The sequence below is a fragment of the Triturus cristatus genome, chromosome 8 (genome assembly GCF_964204655.1).
Source record: "Triturus cristatus chromosome 8, aTriCri1.1, whole genome shotgun sequence".
In the NCBI taxonomy this organism is placed as follows: Eukaryota; Metazoa; Chordata; class Amphibia; order Caudata; family Salamandridae; genus Triturus; species Triturus cristatus.
The window spans coordinates 759,851,011-759,873,563 of NC_140591.1; the positions used below are offsets into that span (position 1 = coordinate 759,851,011).

General features: G+C 47.2%; 1 protein-coding gene across 5 annotated transcripts in view; it reads right to left on the reverse strand.

The window, feature by feature from the left end:
• The window catches only part of SHROOM2 (shroom family member 2), a 463,222-nt gene that overhangs the window by 211,937 nt on the left and 228,732 nt on the right, over nt 1-22,553 (reverse strand). For all 5 annotated transcript variants that reach the window (XM_085622195.1, XM_085622198.1, XM_085622197.1 and 2 more), the window contains one exon: nt 16,083-16,211. In XM_085622195.1, coding sequence (XP_085478321.1) covers nt 16,083-16,211 — 129 coding nt within the window. The remainder of the gene's footprint in view (nt 1-16,082; nt 16,212-22,553) is intronic.

Sequence of the window (22,553 nt, forward strand, 5' to 3'; positions counted from 1 at the left end):
CATAAAGGGGATCCTTTATTCCAACCTGATGAAGGAGCTATTTCACTCATCTCATGGAATATAGCTGGCTTTAAAAATTAAAAAGGCTCTTCGGTGTGGGAACTAGAGCTGAGTGACATCAGCATAATTTGTTTGCAGGAGACATGAGCATAGAAAACCTTTTTCCTAAATGGCTATCGCTCTTTCTTTATGCCAGCCATTCCGTCTATTGCACGTAGAGCCAAAGGGGGTCTAATAACACACATAGCCAACACACTTGTGTTTGACAAAATAGTATTTGTTAAAAGCTCAAATTATTTTCACATCATAGTAGCCAGGGGAAGGAAAAATCCTGATTTAGTATTAATACATTTTTATAACAACAACTTCATAAATCCAGCAGAGGTTGTAGAAGAACTGGGACACACAATGGAGGGCTTGCTTTCTAATTATACTAGACGGCCATTTATTATATGGGTCTGGGATTTTAACTCTCACACTTGTAATCACACTAACCCTAACATATGTGGGGTTATTGATGAAAAGGGCCATCCCCTGACTTATTTCATTTATCATAACTAAGGCAACGCCCAAATAGTTTACGGATAGCATGGGACTTGGAAATTGTTAATCCAAAATGCTCTATCACGGGACAAATGGTGGCAAGGTTTCATCGGGAAGGGGGGTCCTTAAGTATTGATTTCATTTTGTTCCCTGTGTCCTCATGCAGAAACTGTAAGAACTTGGAGGTCACACCGTCTGAATTTAGTGATCACTCCTTTCTGAATTTTACGTTTAGCTGGCACTCACCCAAAAGACTGGGCACCAATTCCTTACCCAAACCAACACTAGCCGGGAAAAACGGCTAAACTTTGAAATGGGAGAACACTGGCTCCACAAAATTGTTACCGAAAATAGTATGCACCTCCTATAAATACTCAGTTGCTAAACACGGGCAGCTATTTTGGGCGTTTATGGATCTGTCAGCGGCCTTTGACTGCGTGAGCCACAATAAATTGTGGTTGATCATGGAGTCATTGCCTGTGGACCCATCTATAATCTCACTTATTAGAGAACTATACAGAAATGCAGAGGCAGTAGTCCGATACGGAAAACAAGGGGAGTGCACAAAATCTTTCAGGATAGACAAAGGGGTAAGACAGGGCTGTGTACTTGCCCCCTTCCTTTTCTTGCTGTACACAAACAAACTTTCTGAAGTCCTGACCGAAAAATGCAAGGACGTTCCAACGGTAATCACACACCCTTTACACGTTATGCTCTAAGCAGATGAAGCCGTCCTATTGGCCAGAACTCCAATGGCCCTACAGCTCTTGATTGAGAAGTACTCTACCTACATGGCAGAGATAGGCCTCCATGTTAATAAAACAAAATCATATGTGATGGCCATGGGAAGGGACAAGAAGCAGAAACTAATGGCTTTCCATATTAATGGCAGAAGACTGGATAGAGTAGACAACTTTATGTACCTTGGAATCCTCTTTGATGAAAGACTAAAATGGTGTACTATGGGGAGGAACAGGGCCCTCTTGATGACTAAAAGTATAGCTGGTATCTGGAAATTTACAGCAAAAATAAGGAACAAACCGGTAAAATAAATGTTAGATATTTATCACGCACAAACAAGATCCATAGTGTCATACGGCGCAGTCATTTGGGGAATAGCAAATACTGACACTCTACAAGCAATCGAAAAAAAAATCTTAAAGAGACTATTAGCTATCCCAACCTCCTGCCCAAGCATTTTAATCCATACCGAACTAGACTTTCCGTTCCTATCTGACACGCTAAAAATTGCCCCGCTTCTAGCTTGGCTCTCACTCTGGAAAAGGGAATAGGTCCCCGTGAACCACTCAGTACTAAAGGATAACTTTTTTTTTTAAACATAATTTTTATTATTTTACCAAATTTGCACGATTCTTACAGTGGCGTAACATTACATATTAACTCTTACATATAACTTGCACTGTAAAATAGCTTCTTGTCCGCTTCCCATAGCTGTTTCCGGCTCCTGCAAATTTCTACCATAGTGCACGATTCAGCAAATAATATATATCCACAACAATAACATTCCCTCTCCCCTGGGTCCTTGCCAGTACTAAAGGATAACTTAACCTTGGATTGTGCTTCCTCCATCAGCTGGCTAGCTTTTGGGAAACAGTCCTTCAGAGAACTAGATCTGGCGTTTTTGTTTACTCACCGTCTGAGTGCATATCCTTTCCCAAATTGCGACTAAAAAAACTCTTTTGTTGCTCAATGCAACTCAGAAAGGTGGCAAAAAAAACCAAAATAAAGTTACAGTGTCCACATACCTAGCATCACCAACTGCGAGCACTGGCCATTTATCCTACATCTCATTTGTCACGAATATTAGACATCGCTTCGTACTGACCAGATTTAGACTGAATTACATACCATTATTGGCAGCTTATCCGGCACAAGTATATTCGGCAAACCAGCTATCTTTGTGCCCCTGTGATGGCCTCTCCCACCAATCTATCTCACACCTTTTATTCTTTTGCTCATTCTATAAGGTAGAGAGGGAAAAATTCATCATCCCATTGCTGAATAAATTCTGTATCCGCTCGCATAAACATGTCCTTGAAACTTTCCGATCATTGGAAACTCCATACCTATGTTTCATGCCCGCAAACTTTTTACTTATCATTAAAAACAGAAAAATGCACTTTAATCCAAATGGGGCACATTTTTTGAATTTGCACTACTAGTGGGTGCACTCTGTGTTTACATATATGGTTTTATTGATTTTGTAACTTATTTTTATAGTTGTTTTTATGAACTTGACACCGTACTTTTAATATCATTATTGCTGTTTTGCTGTTTCATATGATGCATATTACATTTTAATGATTCTATGTACTTTTTATGCATTTAAATAAATGATGGATGATGATGATGAAAGACGGGCCAAGATTGTAAAAGACACAGCGAGCACTACAGAGGGTTTTAAAAGACATGGGGGTGTGACACATTTAACCAATGCAACTTTTTGAGGGGGGATGATGTCGAACAGCGAGGAAGGAGACTGAGTAGTAATCTTGATGCCAGATTTTGAGTGACTTTGATATGTAGCAGAGAAATCTGTGGCAGCCCCAAATAAAGAGAGTTGCCATAGTCAGTGTGCGACACAATGATTACCAGGATAACTGGAGCCCAATGCTCTGGAGGGTCGAGTTCTAGGGGATGTGAAAGGCCCCAACTCTGCATACATAGGTTCACAAGGCACAAGTGTGTAAGAAAATATCTATAAGCATTAAAGGAAGTCACCGATATGGGAAGTTATTATTTGGGATCTAAAAGCAGTTGGGGATAGGAGACATCCTTGGGTGAAATGCACTCTCTGTCGACGAGAAGGCTACAGCTGGTGTTTCGACTGAGGTGCTTCCTTTGACTTCTGTAACTATTGGAAAGCTCAAATCTGTTCTCCACACGTATCTGCTATAAATGTGAGAACTCGTCTACAGGAGTACGTTTCTTTTTTTGGTCGTTTTTTGAGGCACTATAGACATCAGAATTCTGCTCTTTTGATTAGCTTGAGGACAAATGTTTCGTCTGGTTTATCAGCTGTTAGGGTGTCCTCCTGAAAAACTGATCAGGAAGAAGAAATTAGATTTCCATACCTCAAATTTAGGGGATCTGTACATGGCTCTCACTGAACATGACTGTAGAGGTTTTTGGAATTGGTGGCTCGTGGAAGTAGGCCAGCAAGGCCCTCTCCAGCTGTCTTCAAAGCTAGTGATTTCAGACATGCATTCTTCTGGCATTCATATGCCTTGAATGAACCCCCAAGCAAAAGTCCCTCTTCCTGATATTGTGGTACTAAAAATGTCTGAACTATTTTCTATGAATGAAGTCTTTGCTGCTCTAAGACCTGGTTTCTACCTGCAGACATGATGTTGAAAGAACCTGAAGTCTGAAAACACTTCATTGTCAGAATCCGTGATGCAATTATGCGTACCAGGCAAATGCTGTAGTCTTGGAAGTATTCCATAAATATACCAGTAAATAAGACAAAGTAGGGTCAGTATTGGAGCTTAGAAATGACTGCCGTATACAGACTACAGAGTTTATAGCATCAAAGAAGACCCTGAGCGAGGTTCAAGTGGAGCTTATGGACGGCATTAGAAGCATAAGGTTTAGGCCCTAAAACATATGCAAGTAAAGTACCCTAGTATTTACTATTTTTGAATTTAAAAATGACATTGATGAGGTGTACTAAAGGAAACAGCTAGACATGGGCATTTATGCTGGACTGGTAGTTAATTTATTTTCAGAATACAGTCAAAGCCTGATATGGTTCAGACACAGGGTCAAAGAATTCAGTGGCATTCTCCTTGGTCAATTCTACCAAAAATCATCCATGGTCAGTTTCACTAAAATGTTTAATTTTTGCAGCAATTTCTACAGCTATGTGTATTTACAATTCCAAATCCTCAACCTGTGTGCTCTTAAAGTACGAGAGTCATGTGGGGCTAGGAAAATGTGACATTACTTGTAAAAAGATTTATTACATTCTTGTAAACCCTTCTGCACTCAACACACACATTGGCATGTGGAATTGGGATACCAGGGTTCGGCAGTGGAAGAATCCCCGTAGGCAGTGAATAAAGGCATCAGCTAGAAAAAGAGGGGAGTGCAAAACCTGTGGCATCGGCTAGAAAGATAAGGAACTGTAAACCATCCTTGGATAAGACATCCTAAGCTACTCAGTTATTCCTTGGGTGTAACTCATCTTGAGCACATTCTGAAAGACAGTTCCAAATCTTATGAGGAAATGGTAGTTTTTGGGAACGGGTATAGGTTAAAAACTTTGATAGTGCGTAATAGTCAAGTACTGACAATTCTTATTTCAAAATTGAAGCCACGCCTTGCCAGGCATTGTATTTAGAGACCATATTTCATTCACAGACAAGATCTTTCTATTTGGGGTTCTTTTAGGAGTATTTATTAAGAGATAGAAATAGGACAACCATCAGTTCAGGTTTGTCTTTTAAACAAAGACACAGTTGAATGAATAACATAGCTCCATACTTTGCCTGCTCTGCAAGAGGGAAAGGAAACTTTGTCTCTCAGCACCTTCTATGTAATTTAAAATGTGATACCGGATAGGTGCAGTACTATTAAGCCAGTCAACTGACTTGATGCTGTTAAAGTGTACTGTGTGCAATACGTTTTTTCAGCTCGGTGGATAAATGCTGAGTAGGTAACGTGTCGCTCCCCTGTAGCAACAACATTTATCTGGTTGCTTAGTGAAAATATAGCAATTAGCCTCAATAAGAGCAATTTCTTCTATAAATTAGGACGGGTTCTAGATGATGATGGGCAAGGGATGGAGGGTCCCAAGGTTATGGCCCATGCCTGTTTTATGTGGTATATCTTTTGCATCTTTGAATGCATTTGTTACACTGTTGCTTTATTAGGACTAAAGATGTGCATTTACTGCATTGACTTAAGTAATAAAATGAATACAAATATATTGATGTCATAGATGGATAGTCAAAATAAATCAGTGCAAATGAAATGAATCAAAAGGAGACCACATAGCCTGACTTTTCAATGTAAAGTTGTACTCTGGTGTGTTGGGAAAAGCACCAGTGGCCGCCATGTAATATTTACCGAAATAAATGAATAACTCACAAATGATGACCTTGCTCTAGAAGGCTTTTAGAAGATTTAAAGTTTCTCTCAATGGTCCGGTAGCAGAACACATGCTACTTGCTTTATGGCTGTTTTATGTTTGTAGTGTTTTAATTAAAATATAAGAACCTATGGCGATATTTACAGTAATCAGTAATATTAAGAACAGAATATCACAAATGTGTCACAAAATGTTAATAGTGATACCACATAGTTCATTGCCACTATTTTGACAATACTTTGCCCCATCAGGATATTCATTATTTGTAAGTTAATACATTAGGAAAAAATTAAGAATAGAAAAGATGAAAGATTGATGGTTACAGGACAACCGAGGGGGGTTTGGAACAAACCCATCTATTAAGTCAAAAACAGCAGTAATAAACAAACCTTGGCCGAAAATAGCGCTCTAATGAGGGTCTTATTGTCCCCAGTTGGCATTGTAAACCCATGCATATATCTTCACTTGCTGATTAACCATTCTCTCATCTCACTATGTGTAGCCTGCTGTACCATCTGGGACAAGCTTCGCTCTTTAGAAACCATCCATTAAAAAACCCAACACAATCACATTGTGAGCTTTATGGAACAGATAGGGTGCTTAGGGCTAACATTTGTAGAAGCATTTTGCAAAACAATGTGCGTTTTGGGAATTTACAATGTGAGACAGAATCATCCTTTTAGTGTTGCTGTATTTTGTAACCCTGTTTCCAATACCATGCATTGTCTTTAGCATTATTTATAGTTTTGCTTTCTTCTGTGAGAGGTGAAAAGTGCATACAGCTATACAGCTTTCCCTAGTACTTTTCTTATTGAACTATAGAGGCATACAAGTGAAACTAAGTGTTCCATTGAATGCTTCAAAATGGTTCGGCTACAGGATTTTTACGTTCAGCACCAGTAATTTGGTGGTGCGATCTAAGTGCAAAATCACAACTTTATTTAGCCTTGCCTATCCAGGTACAGCTCCATGAGAGAGAAGCAACCTTGATTCTGGCTCTGGCAACACCCTTCTGCCTCTCCACCCCAGGCTCTGGTGATGTACCACCTGTGGGTGCCATGTGGGATCTCATTTTACCTAGTGGAGGTTGCACTATGGCTCTAGATCACACCAAAATTCTTCAAACTCTTCATGGCTACACATCTCTTCAGTCTTCCCACTCCCCTGCAAGACCTGAATCAGCATCCAGAAAAGTAAAGTACCCAGCCATACTTGCTTTCTGCAACCAGTTGCTTTCTGAACTAGTTTTCTCTAATTTAAGCTTCAGGTCCTCAGAACAACATGGCTTGCTAGGTAAAGGAGGATTCTACACTTGGGATTCACTGACAGCCCATGGCCAAAGTTGAGGGCATCCTTTTATAAATACTGCTGCCATTGTTTAGCATTGCCTGCAATAGGATTCCCTTCTGGGCGGTCTGTGGCTTCAAGTAGAAGTTCTGCATTTATTGGACCGCTGGGCTATCTTCAAAGACCCATACACAATATGTTCAGTTTTAGATCTCGGGATCTGGGAATAAAGATCCTTCCAAGCTGTCTGATGGGACTGGTACAAAGGCACATACAGCCCGGTGTGATGCTGACCAAGGTTAACCAATATTTCCAATATATACGTCTTTGTATTGGTTGATCCGACTCTCGAGTGTGTGAGAATACTTTGATTAGTATGATTTGCATGCTGGGAAAGGCAATAAGGAGCCGCAAAGGGTGTAAATGGATGGTAAATACAATCACTTGACAGGAAAAGAAGAAGGGAGAGAAGAGTAAAAGCAATTGCGTCCTTGGGACAAAGGGTTTCAAGGCGGGTCTTTTTCATGTACGGAAATGTAAATACACAAATGGCTTTATAAATGAAGATTAGGAGCTTTATTCAATAAAGTATTTTACTAGAAGCTAAGTTAGGGAACTAAGGCTCAATGTGATAAAATGTGGGAGCCCCATATCAAGGTGAACAGCTGTGTTTTTCAAGATTGAAATTTATTTCAGGTGAGAACATGAGTAGATCGAGCAAGAGAGACTGCATTATTTGAGATGAGCAAATAAACAAATGTAAGCAATCGCAAAAAAAATCATTGTTCTTCATCAAAGCAGTGGATATCATCATAACTCAACAGTCTAGAAAGCATATGAAATAATTTTATATTAAGAAGCCAAGACTAAGTAATAGTCTGGATTAACTGCAAGATCCTTGTCTTTTTTTTAAAAACATTTTTTTTACAGAGGATGTCAATCTAATTTCTGTGTAGGTTGAGAGTCTCTGTTTATTTTTTCTTTCAATTTTTTTATTAGGGTTTTGCATGCATTTCATTACAGTAAACTTTCGCTTATATATGCTCCAATCATTACATTACATCATCATCAACCGTTGCGTGAGCTATAGTGAGTGGGTGCTGTAGTTCGTTAGTTGCCGAAGGTATCTATTATAAGCGGTAAGGCTGGTCGCCCCCTAGTGCGCTCTGCTCCGTCCCCGTGTATGTCTGCACAGTAATGTCGCCAGCGTCCGTCTCTATCGGGGTCAGCACTACCTCCCCAATGTAGGGTATGCAACGTTCCCTTCTTTCCCAGGTTCACTGTCAGGTCATGTAACTAGGACCACGGCGTGTAAGCCGTCAACCGGGGCAACTACCGCCTACGGGGCGGTTTGGAACGGGCCCTAGGGAGGGGGGGGATCCTTAAACTTGGAAAAAGAAGGGGTGGGGAAGGAAGGGAGTAGGAGGTGAAAAATGGAAGGGGGGGTGGGAGTGCGGGACTGACGGGGGCGAGGTTCACGTGCCAGATTATGGGAGGACTGATAGCTAGTGCGAGCGATCCATCCTGAGATCTACTTAGGAGGGGGGGGGGGGGGGGTCGAGTCTGTCGGTCCTCGCTTATCGCGACACAGGGGGCCGGGTCCGCGCTCGCTCTCGCACCTAGGTGCTCTGTCTACCTACGGAGTCATCTGCGCCCTCCGCCAGGTTGGGGCGGCCAGGGGATGTCGGAGAGGCGTGAGGGGTGAGCTGTGGCACGTCCGGGGCGTCCCTCGGCTCGTAGTTTTGCTTAAAAAGGATGAGGAGGAGCGCCCATTCCATAGATATCGGGTGTTTACGGGCGCCCTTCGCCTCCTCCTCCCTTAACAGTTCCTCCTCGGCTGCTCCCCATTTGAGCACTGCGCCTGCCCACGCCGGTATGGACGGTCCTTCTGGGGCCCTCCAATGCATCGCGATGTTCCTCTTCGCGAGGAGCACGGCTAGGGACATAAACTTCCACTGTACCTTCGCGGCTTTCTTCTTCGGGGACAACCCCAGTGCACACTCCTCCCAGGTGGCGGCGGCCGGGATTTCAGTTGTAGCGCAGACGGTTTGGTACACCTCCTCCCAAAAACGGTGTATGGAGGGGCAGGCCCAGAACATATGCTTGAAGTCGGCGTCTGTCAGGTGACATCGGGGGCAGTCAAATCGCGTTTCAGGGTAAAACCGGTGGAGTTTGTCTGGAGTAAGATACGCCCGGTGGAGAATGTTGAATTGGATATTTTTAAATCGCGCGTTCCTGGACACCTTTTTGGGGGACTCCAGGGCTTTGCGCCACTCCGCGTCATTGAATACGCGGCCTGCGTCGTCCTCCCACGTTTCCCGGAGTTTGTCCAGGGAAACGTCCGCCAACTCCCTAATCGCTTTATAATGCCAGGTGACCAGGTGACTGCCCGCTCCCATGCGCAGCACTGTATGCAACACCGGATGCGTCGGGGGTTCCCCATCGCGTGGGTTCCAGAAGCGGCCACTACTTTCCAGCAGCTGCCTGTGTCTCAGGAATTGTCCCTGGGGGAGGTCATACCACTCCACCATCTGTGCGTACGTCCTCAACTGCCCCTCCTGAAACAGCGCCTCCATCTCTGTGACGCCGTGGTCCGTCCACACCTGGAGGGCCCTCGCGGTGTAGTGACCGTTCCGTCGCGGGAACCCCACCAGAGGGAGCAGGGGGGAATACAGCGGCCGTCCCCTGGACATGCGGTGTATCCGCATCATGCACCGGCGGGCTACGACGACCTGAAGCGGATGTGTGCGTATCGGCTTTGAGCCCGGCAACAGCATACGTCGGATCGCGGGCTGTGGTAGTCTACCCGCATCCGTGACTGTCTCCTCCATATGTCGCTCCGCCGTCCACTGGGATAGCCACTGGAGCTGTGCCGCGAGAAAGTATGATTCGAAGGATGGGGCCCCCAGGCCTCCGGCCGTCGTGGGTAGATACAATGTACGCAGCGCTACTCGGTGCCGACCGCCCCCCCAGATCAAGGTTGCTAGCAGCGTGTCTAGTTCCCGGAAAAAAGGACGGGGTGGGATTATTGGAAGGTTTGCGAAGTAGTAGAGCATTCGCGGCACCATGATCATCTTCGCGATTGCGACGCGTCCTATAGGTGCTAATGGAAGAGTCTTCCAGAACTCCACAGCCGAGCGCAGGCTGATCAGTGCCCTCCGATGGTTTCCCTCGAAGAGGTCTCTGGGGGAGTGGTATAGGCGCACCCCCAGGTATCTGGGGGGAGTCCCTTCCCATTTCAATGTCTGCGCACCTAGCGTTATCGTCAGAGATTCTGCGCGCGCGCCCAAAGGGAAAACGGACGATTTTTCCCAGTTGACCCGGAGTCCCGAAGTGTCCCCATACTCCTGTAGTGTCGTCCAAATGGATGTAAGGTCAGCCGATATGTCACGGACGTAGATCAATAGATCGTCCGCATATAGAGACACGCAGTGGGTGACGCCCGCTATGGGGATCCCCCAAGTCTCCCCCTCCCGTCGCAGCCTAATGGCCAGGGGCTCCATCGCCAGAGCGAAGAGGAGAGGAGAGAGGGGGCAACCCTGCCTGGTCCCGCTGGTCACCGGGAACGGAGCCGACACTAGTCTGCCGATTCTCACCCTGGAGGAGAGGCTCCCGTACAGCAGCTGTGTGTAAGCCAGCAGCACGGGCCCGACGCCCATACGACTCAAGACCTCGAACAGGTAAGGCCACGACAGGGTATCGAACGCCTTTTCTAGGTCCAGGACCAAGAACGCCGCCCGGGGATACCGTCCCTTCGTCTGGTCCTGGACATGAAAGACGCGGCGCAGATTGTGTGAGGTGTTACGTCGGGGAACGAACCCACACTGGTCTGGATGCACCAGCGTTGGGAGAATTCGACTGTATCGCTCTGCTAAAATTTTCCCGAGGATCTTGCAGTCCGTGTTCAGGAGCGTTATTGGTCGATAGGAGGCCGGGAGTACGGGGTCTCTATGCTGCTTCAGGAAGGTCACCACGACCGACGTCCGCATCGAGTCTGGGAGCAGTTTACGAGTTACCGCCTCCTCGTATATGGAGACCAGGCGTGGCGCCAGCAGCGTCACGAATGCGTGGTAGAACTCGATCGGGAGTCCGTCCGTACCCGGCGTCTTTCCGCGGGCAAGTGCCTTAATCGCCTGTTTCACATCAACCGCGAGAATCCGTTTGTCTAGGTCCCTGCCGATGTCGGGGGGGATCCTGGGCAGGGGCGACTCGCCCAGGAAGCCGGCGAGATCTCTCGAGGGTCCGGCCCGTGGGGCACGGTATAGGGTCGCGTAGTACCCGTGAAAGATGCGCAAGATATCTGTCTGTGAGTATTTTAGTTGCCCGTCTGGGGCCATGAGTTCTGTGATTGGACGCGGTGTTGTGTCTTGTTTGGCCAACCAGGCCAGGAGCGATCCCGTCCTATTCCCCTCTCGGTGCGCTCGAGCCGCGTATGCGCGAAAGTTGTATTTACGCAGATCGCGCAACGTAACCGCGTGGGAGGTTTTGGCCTCTGAGAGTTGTGTCACTGTGGCGGCCCCCTGATCCGCCCTTTTCGAGAGTTCCATGAGCTGGGACTCCGCCCTTTGCAAGGCCTTGTCCAGCACTCTCCGTATCCCGACTACTTGCTGGATGCAGTGGCCTCTGGCGCACACCTTAAATGCGTCCCACTCCACCGAACGTGTGGACGCCGTATTGTCATTCTGGCGGAAGTGGCCCTGCATAAACTCCTCAAGTGTGTGACGGAACACCGGGTCTGTGAGGCATTCTCGAGGCATCCTCCAAGTCGGAATCGGGGGGTGAGGCGGTTTCCAACGGAGGACCATAGTGTGCGCGTCGTGGTCCGACACTATCCTGCCGAGATAGTCAGAGTCCTGTACCAAGGGCACGGGTGACATGGAGCCGAGGAACCTGTCTAAACGGACCCTCAGATTATGTGGGATCGAATGGAAGGAGTAGAGTTTCGCAGTGGGGTGGCGGGTCCTCCAGATGTCTGCCAACCCCCATTTGGCCACCCACCTGCGGAGGTCCGCGGCTTGCTTGTGTGCAGGGGAGTGGGCCTGTGGGGGATGTGAGCGATCCAGGTGTGGGTCCAGAGTGCAGTTGTAATCCCCTCCTAGGAGCCATGGGACTGAAGTGTGTTGTGCTAATGTGCGTGTGAGTGTACCCCAGAATCCCTCCTGTTCCGAGTTGGGGGCATATATACTCCCTATCAGTAGTTGTTGACCCTCTAATAAACCCGTCAGCACTGCATATCGACCTTCTCTGTCCACGAGTCTGTGTTGTTCTTTAAATGGCACCCCCGGCCTGATCCATACTAGGGCGCCTCTGGCGAACGCGGAGTAGGTCGTGGCGCATATTATGCCTCGCCACTTTTTTTGTAGCCGGTCCACTTCCCCTACCGTCAGGTGCGTCTCTTGTAAGAGTGCAACTTGGGCCTGTTGTCGCTTAATGTAGGCATAAATAGAGTATCGTTTTCGTGCGGTGTGCATGCCTCGGACATTCAGTGTCAGGAACTTTATGTCTGTGTTAGGGGAGTTGTGAGGTGTGATGTGGGAAGGCATCTGTATGTGTGCTCATCGTGTGGCAAACCCCACGGTCGTCGCTTCCAGCCCCACGCCCGCCGCCTATCGTCCGTCCATGCACTGTGTCATCTATGGCGGTCACCTCACCCGCTGCAGGAATGGTAGGGAAAAGGTATGCAGGGAGGGGGGTGAACAATAACAACGGTGGGAAACAGTCCCAATACTGGGGGCGCACCGCACAAGGCGGTGTGCCCAAACTAGTGGTCATAGTGAAACTTTAGTTCGTAGTTGTGGGGGTGGTGGTTCTAGGTGGCTGCCGACTCTCGCTCTGGCGGTAGTCCGTATATTGTCAATGTCCATAGGTGTCCTGCCCTCTGTCGGGCTCTGTGGCGTAGTTCGTTCCCGTCGATTAGCCGGGTTGTGCGTGCTCGTGTCCCGTCTGTTCTGGTCTGTGGGCTTCTTGTTAGATGAGAGTGTCTGCGGTCTGAGGAGTCACCACCGGGGGTGTCACCGAGCCCTCTCGTGACCTCGGCGTGGCACTCCTTTCGTCGTCAGAGCTGAAGATGTGGGGGCCCCGTTCGGAATCTGTGTCTCTGTCCTGTGGGCTCATAGTGGCCACCGCCTGGAGTGCCTTCCGGCGTTCCGCCATGATCTGCGCGAGGTCCGGAGAGCTGGTGGAGGTAGTGTCGGTCCGTGCACTGATCTGCGTGGAAGAAGCCCCTCGATGTCGGCGATCTGGGCGCCCGGATGTCCTCCTCGGGCGCGGGCTGGAGCTGTCCCCGGGGTGTCGTGCGTGTTGTTCCGCCCATGTCGCCGCCTCTCCTGGGTCTGTGAAGAAGTGTGTCTCGCCTCCATAAATGATCTTGAGGCGGGCCGGGAAAAGGAGCGCGTACTGCATGCCTCGCAGGCGCAGGGTACGTTTCACTGCTTGGAAGGTGGCGCGTTGCTGTTGGACCGCACGGGAGTAGTCCGGGAACAACATGACCTGTTTGTTCTCTATCTGCAGCTGTGCCTGTTGCCTGGCCGCTCTGAGGATAGTGTCTCGGTCCCTATAATGAAGGAGCTTGAGTAAGAACGGGCGAGGAGGCATGCCCGGTTGCGGCCTGCGTGCCGGCACTCTGTGGGCCCTCTCCACGGAGAAGAACGCTGTAAGGGCGTCTGCAGGAGTGAAGGAGGCTATCCACTCAGTGATATATTTGACCGGGTTAGGCTCTTCGATTCCTTCCGGCAAATTGACGATGCGAATGTTACTCCGTCTGGAACGCCCCTCCAAGTCGTCCGTCTTGTTCTCCAGTGTCTTTATACGGGTTTGGAGGTCCCGGAGTGCGTTCCCATGTTGTTGCACCTGCGGTTCCAGCGTCTGGATCGTGCTGGCGTTGTGCGCGACTTTGTCCGCCAGTTTCCTGTGGTCGTCTCGGAGGAGGCCCAGGTCCGACGCCAACTCACCGAACCTCCCCTCCATCGCCACTCTAGAGTGTTCTATGGCCGCCAGGACCTGATCTAGTTTCCTGGACGTATGGTCTTCGGTGACGGGTTCAGTGGTATGCGGGGGCCCCCTGGACGTGGAAGCGGCTACTCGAGACGGGTGCGAGGTTGACGGCGCCCCCGCCGTCTTTTGACGACCCATGGTTGGGGATGGGATGGGATGGGTCCTCCCCACGGTAGCGGGTGCGCCCGTCCCCTGGGGTCCGCACTCGGGTTGGCTCAGCAGGGCCGTACTCGTGGCAGATAGGTCACTCAGGGAGGAGTCCGCTTCTGGGCCCTGTCTGGTCGTTCCGGGCGCGAGTGCACCGCCTGCGCTCCTTCTGGTCGCCGGCCCGCCAATACAGGATGTCTGCGGGTCCCCCACGGGCACGAGCCCGGTCCGTACTCCGTATGGGGGTGCGCACTCCTCCGTCTCCGATCTGCAGGGGGGGGGGGGTAAGGACGATCCCGTCTCCCTAACTTAGGAAGAGTCCCCCCACGAAGCCTCACCGACCAGTCCCCTGCAGCTTGGCCGATCCCACTGTATCCGCTGGTCTGTGTCCACAGGTGTTCGCCCAGGCGGCGATCAGGGCTCTCCGGTCCGGGGGCAGCGGCCGCGCCCCCCCCCCCCCTCGCCAGGCGATCCGCCTCACAGCGCCTCCGGACAGTGCACCGGGTCTGGGGCCCCCCGGTGTCGCCCAGGTCGGATCTCACCTGTGTGGTGGGGCTGGCCGCCGGGTCGTCAGCAGCTTCTGGAGGGTGCAGTACAGTGTTCGCCGCCGTCACCCAGCCACTCGGTCTCACTCAGCCGTGGGGGGGGGGGGGAGTGGAGCAGCGCCCCCCCGTCACTTCGCCGCCGCCGCCGCCGCCGCCACCATTCGGGGCTGCGCTCCAGGTCCGGATCTGCTCTCCTGTGATGTGGCGCCAAGGTGGGTGATCGCGATCGCCGACCAGGTCAGTCCCGCTGCGGGAGCCCCCGTGGTGCCTCAGGCTCGCCGCTTCTCTCCCAGGCTAGGCGTCCGTCCGCCATCTTGTCCGCAGGGCGGCCAGCGGCCGCGCGATGTCTCCGGTTGCGCCACAGCCGTCCCCGCCGAGATCCGACGCCTGTCGGAGGTGCCGCTAGTGTCGCCGGGCACGGTCCGATACTTTCTCGGGAAGATGGAAGCCCGGGGCAGGTATAACTGTCCGTTACACGGACCGCCGAGCGGGAGCCTCAAGGAGAGGAGTCCGCCATCTTGGCTGGCTCGGCCACGCCCCCTTGAGAGTCTCTGTTTAGTTATGCATAATAGAGAGGCTGTGAGAAAACCTAAACAATATTTTCTTGTAAACAAAAATTCAATTTTTATGTGAATTAAAGGAGTGAGTAGTCAGGCAAATCCGGTTAACTCCTAGAGACATCAGTTAGAGTTGGGTGACATCCACCCAGAGGTAAAAGCAGCGGCATCAGAGGGTGGTACTGTGGACCAACAACGCAATTTGAAACAGTTTGGGAGCTCTAGTCCCCGATGAATAAGATGTCCAGAGAGAGATCTACAGTTCTCTTCTAGGTTTAAAAACATCGCTTATCTGCAGAAGGTACTTTCAATAAGGGTGGTGTCAAAACTGAAACACAGTGGCTGTCAGCTGGAAGCAATGCCTTTAAAGCTCTGCAAATGTGTATTTGTGGACAAAGCACCCTTGCATTCTGTGAAGAGGACTTCTGCCAAAATAAATCTCTACTCAAAATCACATGCACGTCCAGGCTTTGAATTGAACTGTGAGAAGGCAGAGCCACAGTCCAAGTCACATTCGCCAGACAAGCTATAAGATTTACCAGGAAATAAGCTAGAAACAAACTAGGTGTGCTTACACTGGTTACTGAAGAATACATTAGGCAGTCTGAATCAAATGCATTCCTTGTGCGAGAATGACCAGTGCTGAATCAAATCCAAGTATCAGAGCCCAAAGTGTGTCCTGAAGCTTTGTGTTTGGGCTCAGGTCTATCCAGATTAAATATTTTTAGTTAAGGGCAAGATGTAAAACAAAATGAAGTCAGCTTTTTAAGTGAGCAAAGGTGTCATTTAAGAACAAGAGGAGTACATATATTCAATTCTAGAGCACCACTTACAGAAACATACTTATTGATTATGAAGCCTGAGCTAACTATTTGTTGTCAAAGTATGAACACTTACCTGGAATGCCGGGAGTGCCAAGAAGTGCAGACATTGGGAGATGGGAGCTGTGACAGAGTGGGCCCAGGCTGGTTCTCAGTGAATTTGGTAGAGTGCCAAGAGTGAGGCCTGCCAGCAGCATCATTTCTTCTGAAAGAGACATAATGGTAGAGTGGATATTTTTTTCATGTGTGGATCCTACCACTTGAGATATTAACACTGAACAATTAGAAACTACATGTGCCAGAAAACTAGAATGGATAACAAGAGGAGATTACCTTTAATTTCCCAAAACCAAATCACGATCTTACCAGAGTAAACATCATAATCAGTCTTAGAACTGAACAAAGTTTTTTTTTCTTTTCTTTATTATCTTAAAGTTCTGAGGTAAATACATCTCTTTTATCAGATTACAATGCCAGAATGGAAAGGGGGTAATTGTGAGTAAATTAAAATAGTATATTAGTTTCCGCCCATCCAAAAGAATGCGTCATTTGAATCTACTAACTGTATGAGGGATTGTACTGAAATTAAGCTACGAATTCTTCACAAAATGATCGCATGAAGAATACATAATAAATAAGCCAGATAATGGCAGCGGACGTGGGGTGGGGTGTTAATGTACTGTCCTCTTTTTTACTTTTTTAACACTTTCTTTAAGTATACCTTATTTTCATTCTATAATTAAGATAACAGTTTAAAAACCTCTCCACATTTTTAGTTGCTGCTGCCAATCCAGGTTACAGTCTTTTTTGATGTAGGTTATGCGTAGGTCCTTTTTCGAAGAGTGTTTATAAGAATTTATTTCCTAGTTTTTTTTAGCAGAGCACCTAGATTTGGCTTAAGAAATGTAGTATCTGCTCTTCAAGTGAACAGTATCAAGATGCAAAATTCTTATGTGTTTCATATTAGGAACACAATTTAGAAGTGTATGCTTTCGCCTTTAACTGTGTCTTATGAAAGTATATTGTGTGAGCTGATGGAAAATAGGAGTACCTATTATCATTTTTAAACAGTGTACATTTCATGCTGGCACCTCTACATTATGTTACATTTAAAGCATCTACAAACAACTAGTTACAGGTGGTTCTTCACAGCTGCACTGTAAACAACTACACCATTAAAAGTGTGCACCAGGATTGTGACGTAGCAAGATGGGAGACACTGTTTACGTTCTCAGTACTGGAGCAAAATATTCTGGTTAGTAAGGCAGAGCCCCTTTTTAGGTCTGGCTTGACAGTGCAGCTGCTGCCTGACCTTATGTGATCAACAAAAAAAGAGCTTTCAGAAAACTACTCAAAGTGGGGCTTACTCTCCGCTCATATGATGGTTTCCAGGAGTACAGGATTTGAATGGACCGAGCTTGTGTACTTCCATTGCCAAGAATGCTGTATTGCACTTTTTGGCTTGTAGCAAAGCTTCTACTCAATACAACAGGACCACCATGTGTAAACCAAGGTAACAAGCGTCCGTAGCCCAGCCTATTTTGTGTAGCAGGACGTAGTTCTAATATATCCTGTACAGGATTTTCAGTTGAGTAAGACAGAAGTTAACCACGTATGGTCACTCCCCTTGGGGACTATAAAGCCTTACCCCATTCCTCGACCTCTAGCTCTCTCACATCAGTCTGCCATCATTCATGTGAGTGCGTTAGCTCCCCCTGCGTGTTCCTAATCAATGTAGCATATGTGAGGGAGATGGCCTTGGTTTCCATGCGGCCATCCAACAGCCGTAGCTCCAGGGGTTAATATTCCTTTGTTTCGTCATCCCTAGGAATCCTGGCCTGCAGAGCGTGCCTTAATTGCAAGTATTTAAATATTTGAGAGGTGGCCATGTTGTATTCCACCTGTAAATGTTCAAACAGAACCATCCCATCGGCATCTCACACATCCTCCAGGGCAGAGAGGCCGATCAACTCCCATTTTTAATCCCTAGTAAGTCCAGTACAGGGCAGAGCTGTGTACCCACCCACAGTGGGGTACGTGGTGTCAAGCATCTCTCCCACCCCATCTCCCTTGTCATTTTATGCCAGACAGAGAGGACTGTGGCAGTATCTGGTGGCACGCAAAGCACCACCTGCCCACATACAATACATGCATGTAAAACCTCTGTCCAAGCATCTCCTGGTTCATCCGTAATGTGGGGTCTGGCAGCGGGGCATAAGCCCATTCGTTTATGATCTGCAACAGTGCTGCCTCATAGTATTTTCGGACACTATGGAGCGCAATACCTCCATCAAAAACCGATCTCCACAATCTGTGCCAGTCCACCCAACCAAAAGAGAGACCGCAGGAATGCATCTGTAACCCAGAAAAAGGCATCCAGGATCACAATGTAGCTGGTCTGAATATGTATGTTTATGAAGTTAGGTAACATGATCATCTTAAACAACGTCGCCCTCCCCAAAAGTGAGAGCGATAGGGAGTCTCAGTGTCTTATGTCACCCTTTAATTTCCAAAAAGTGAGGCCAACACTGTCCGTGTAATACCATCCTCTCTGGAAATCCTTACACCCAGATATTTCAAATGAACAGGTTTAACCTTCAGGTGCAAGGGTAGACAGCTCCTGGCCGACCATCCCCCCAATCGGAAAGATCAGGGATTTCACCCAATTGATCCTCAGCCCTGAATAGGAGCTGTAAATCCTAAATATACTCCTCAATGGCCTCAATGAGACATCCTGGTCCGCAATATACAGCAATATGTAGTTTGCATCCAGTAAAATCCAGCCCTCCCCCGAGTCTCTCCAGAGCCATCCCAACACATGAGCATCTACCCTGATCCACTCTGCTAGTACTATGACGATGGCAAACAACATTGGGGAGAGGGGGGAAGCCCTGTCGCGTACTCCTTCGGATGGGGGAGTCCTGGGAGAGAACCCCATTAACCTTCAGCCTGGCCCTAGGCTAAGTATACAGGTGGCAGATTCACAACAAATTTTGGGACCCAAAACCCATTTTCTTCATAATGGAAAATAAAAAATACCCAGTAAATGAAGCTGAAAGCCATATGTGCATCCAAAGACACTATGGCCAAGGTGGCCTCCAGCTGCTGCTATACCATTATATAAGTTGCAGAGATTCAGTTTAGTCGACCGATGGGGAAAAACCTGTTCTGCCCCTGGGTGGATCAGATCCGAGATTAGTCCTTTGCATTCTATGCCTTGGACAAAACCTTGGCATCTGCATTCAGAAAAGAGATCGGCCTGGACGAGTCTCACCGATCCCAGGGCTTACCCACCTTGGGAGTCAGAACAATGCAGATCTGCGGAGAGCTCACAAAAACTCCACCATCCTGCAGGGCGTGAGATAAGTCTCATGCAATGGCTTGGCGATTCTCCCTGCCATCCTTTTAAAATGTATTGTTGTTTTTACAATCCAAGAATGCGAACAGGTGGGTTTAATGTGGTGGCCATGCTGGAACTTTAAAACTATGATAGACTATGTACAATACTACTGCAAGACTGACAACGGCTGCAATATTCAGCTTTGCTATTGTAAGCCGTGTTTAGACAGCAGCATCTTTTCTTTTTTCGATTTGTATTTTTTTTATACACCATTGCACTCTACTGTGCACAACTGCATTCTACGCCAATGCACTCTATGCCAATCTACTCTGTATCACTCCACTCTACGCGACTGCACTCTACTCTACACCACTGCACTCTACACACTGTACTCTACGTCACTCTACTCTACTCTGCGCCGCTTGCCTTCTACGCCTCTGCACTCTACTATGCAACACTCTTACCTATGCCACTGCATTCTATGGCGCTGCATTGTACGACACTGAATTCTTTTACACTGTACTCTACTCCACTGCTCTCTACACAACTATACTCTGCAACACTCTACACCAATGCACTTTACACCAGTCCACTCTACTTTATGCCGCTCCACTCTACGCCACTCTACATGACTCCACTCTATGCCACTTCACTCTACTCAACTCTTCGTCATTCCATTCTATGACACTTCACACCCCTCTCCTCTATGCCACTAACGTTTAGCCATTCTGAACAGCAGCCACACCGGTGTACCACATGGCTAAAACACATTAGCAAAGAGTTTAGCTCTTGCAAAGGCAACACCTATTGGCTTTGCCAATGCATGTTAAATGTAGTGATGCTGATTATGAGGACACTGTATGGCTTGGATTGCAGTACCAGAAGATGATCTATAGCTTTACCAAGGGGGGAGTTGTCATGCCTTCTTTGAAGAAATTTGGAAAACGAACTATGATGTACCCACACAGGGAGATAGTTATTTAAGGTCTAAATGTAACATTTCTGAACTTCTAGCAGAACTTAAAAGACAGAGCCTCTTATTTGCATTTACTGCCGGTTTGTCATTGATTTGGGGGAGCATACCTTCTTCTTAATAATTCCAAGCCTCTCCTTTTGATGGTGTACTTAGAGCTCAGAAATGTTTTATTTGGTGCTTGCTTGAAGAAGTGATCATCACAAAAGCATAAAAATAAATGATTTTGATATCCCAATTAAGAAATCAATCTATTACTTTCTTCGGAGGAATGGCACACAAACACACCCTGCTCCCTAAATCAGTAAACCCAGATGCAAAACAACTGGCCCAATCAAGATGAGAACATGAATATATAGGTAGTGTTCACTGATACATTTTGAATCACTGGCTAAATCAGGTGAGTGGGGAACTGGAGCTCAAAAACTGACCCAGTCTGCAATGTGTTTAATTGTCTCTAAAATGTCATTATCTTTTTTCCTCCATATGGAACACCCCATTAATAAATATATATATCTCAAAATCAATCTGAACGAAATTCAGAAAATTAGCACAACATTTGACAGCAGTTTATATTTATCTATTATCACTGAGTTAAGAAATGTTCGCTTCCCACTGATCTCAATGTTTCTCACACGCAATGGGCCACACTAGGACTTATGGTGGCAAAAAGGAATATAGCACAGAACTGGGGGGCGCCACCAGCACCTGCAGTGCACGCCTGGAAAGGGGGCCTAGACCGGTGCATGCATAGAGAAAAGACAGTCTACACGGCTCGTGGCTGCCCCAAAAAATGGTCCAGGACATGGGACCCCTGGAACGCCAACAGAGGACAACCCTGTACCCCTCCCCCTCCGCTTGTAATGGACCATGACGATCTCCCAACCCCACAATTTGTACCCGTTCCTACACTATCTGCTATTCACTACTACCATTGCTGAATGTATCGTACTTGCTTCCTCTGTAATGTTGATTATGTCTTGGTGCTTGTTCAATAAAAAGAATGTAAAAAAAAAAAAAAAAAAAGGAAATGTTCACTTACCAATTTCTATCCGATAAAAAATCTTGACATCTCAATGAAGGGGCAATATACCATATATACAAAGCTTAAGCTTGGTCACATGTTGTGCTACAAAGAACTACAATTACTATTTAGAAAAGTATATATTCATTGTCTCAAAATAAATGAAATTATTCTGATTGAACTGTGAGGAACCGATCTCTGGAAAATCTATTGGCTAGTGCCAGTGCAGCCTTCTTCCCATTCCAGCCATGCACTGCTTTACATTCTCACCACTTCCCGAAAGAGAACGAGGACTTGTGGTGGAACCGCTGGGCCACGTAAGCAGTGAGTCCATGATTCATTACATCAAGTGCGACAGACACAAAGTGCGCCTGCCGGGGCGGCACCTTCTCTGCCCCACCACATATCTGCCATCCATAGAATTTTTTTTTTTACAACAAGGGGAGTGTAACTCAACCGCAGGCTGCCACTTGGGTGTTTCGAGACCCTTGGTTTCTACATGTTGGATCCGATTGGCGCTCGCCAGATAGGAATATGGAATCAGGTCCAAGCACTGAGTGGCTCCTTATTTGTAGACACCTGCATATTCTGGTTTAAATGAGCAACCATGAGCACTAAAACAAATGCAAACACCAGAAATAGGCATCACCCTTATACAATGGTTCATGCCATATGCCAAGGAGACATTTAATCTTCCAGCTTGTAGGTGCCAAAAAATACTGTGACACAGATTACGCTGGAGAGCGCATTATTGGGTAAACATCAATGTGCTAGTGCACGGCTGTTTATAGTTATTCTCAATCTGGCAGTGAGAAATAAATAAAAAGACTCCAGAGGGATGGCCCCATCATGGAGAAGGTTCTGTTACGGGGGAATGTACTCGAGTGAGAAATATATATATCAAGCACATATCACACAGTAGCATCTCATGCAAACACACTTCTTGCACCCCTAGAATTTATTTAGCCTCCTTATAAAGCTGATGCCCTCTTCAGAGAAAAGTTGTTCAAGGAAGAAAAACAACTTATAAAATCACTTTTCAAACAGTCATGGGCGCTCGGTGCGCCGTCACACAGGACAAAATGGTAAAGATTAAAAAGACAAATGGATGCTTACTTCTGACAGCCGATGAATATGAACAGGCAATGAAGGTAGGATGAGAATGGGCTTCTCTGGATGCCTAAAGGATTATTATCTTCACAGTGGATCA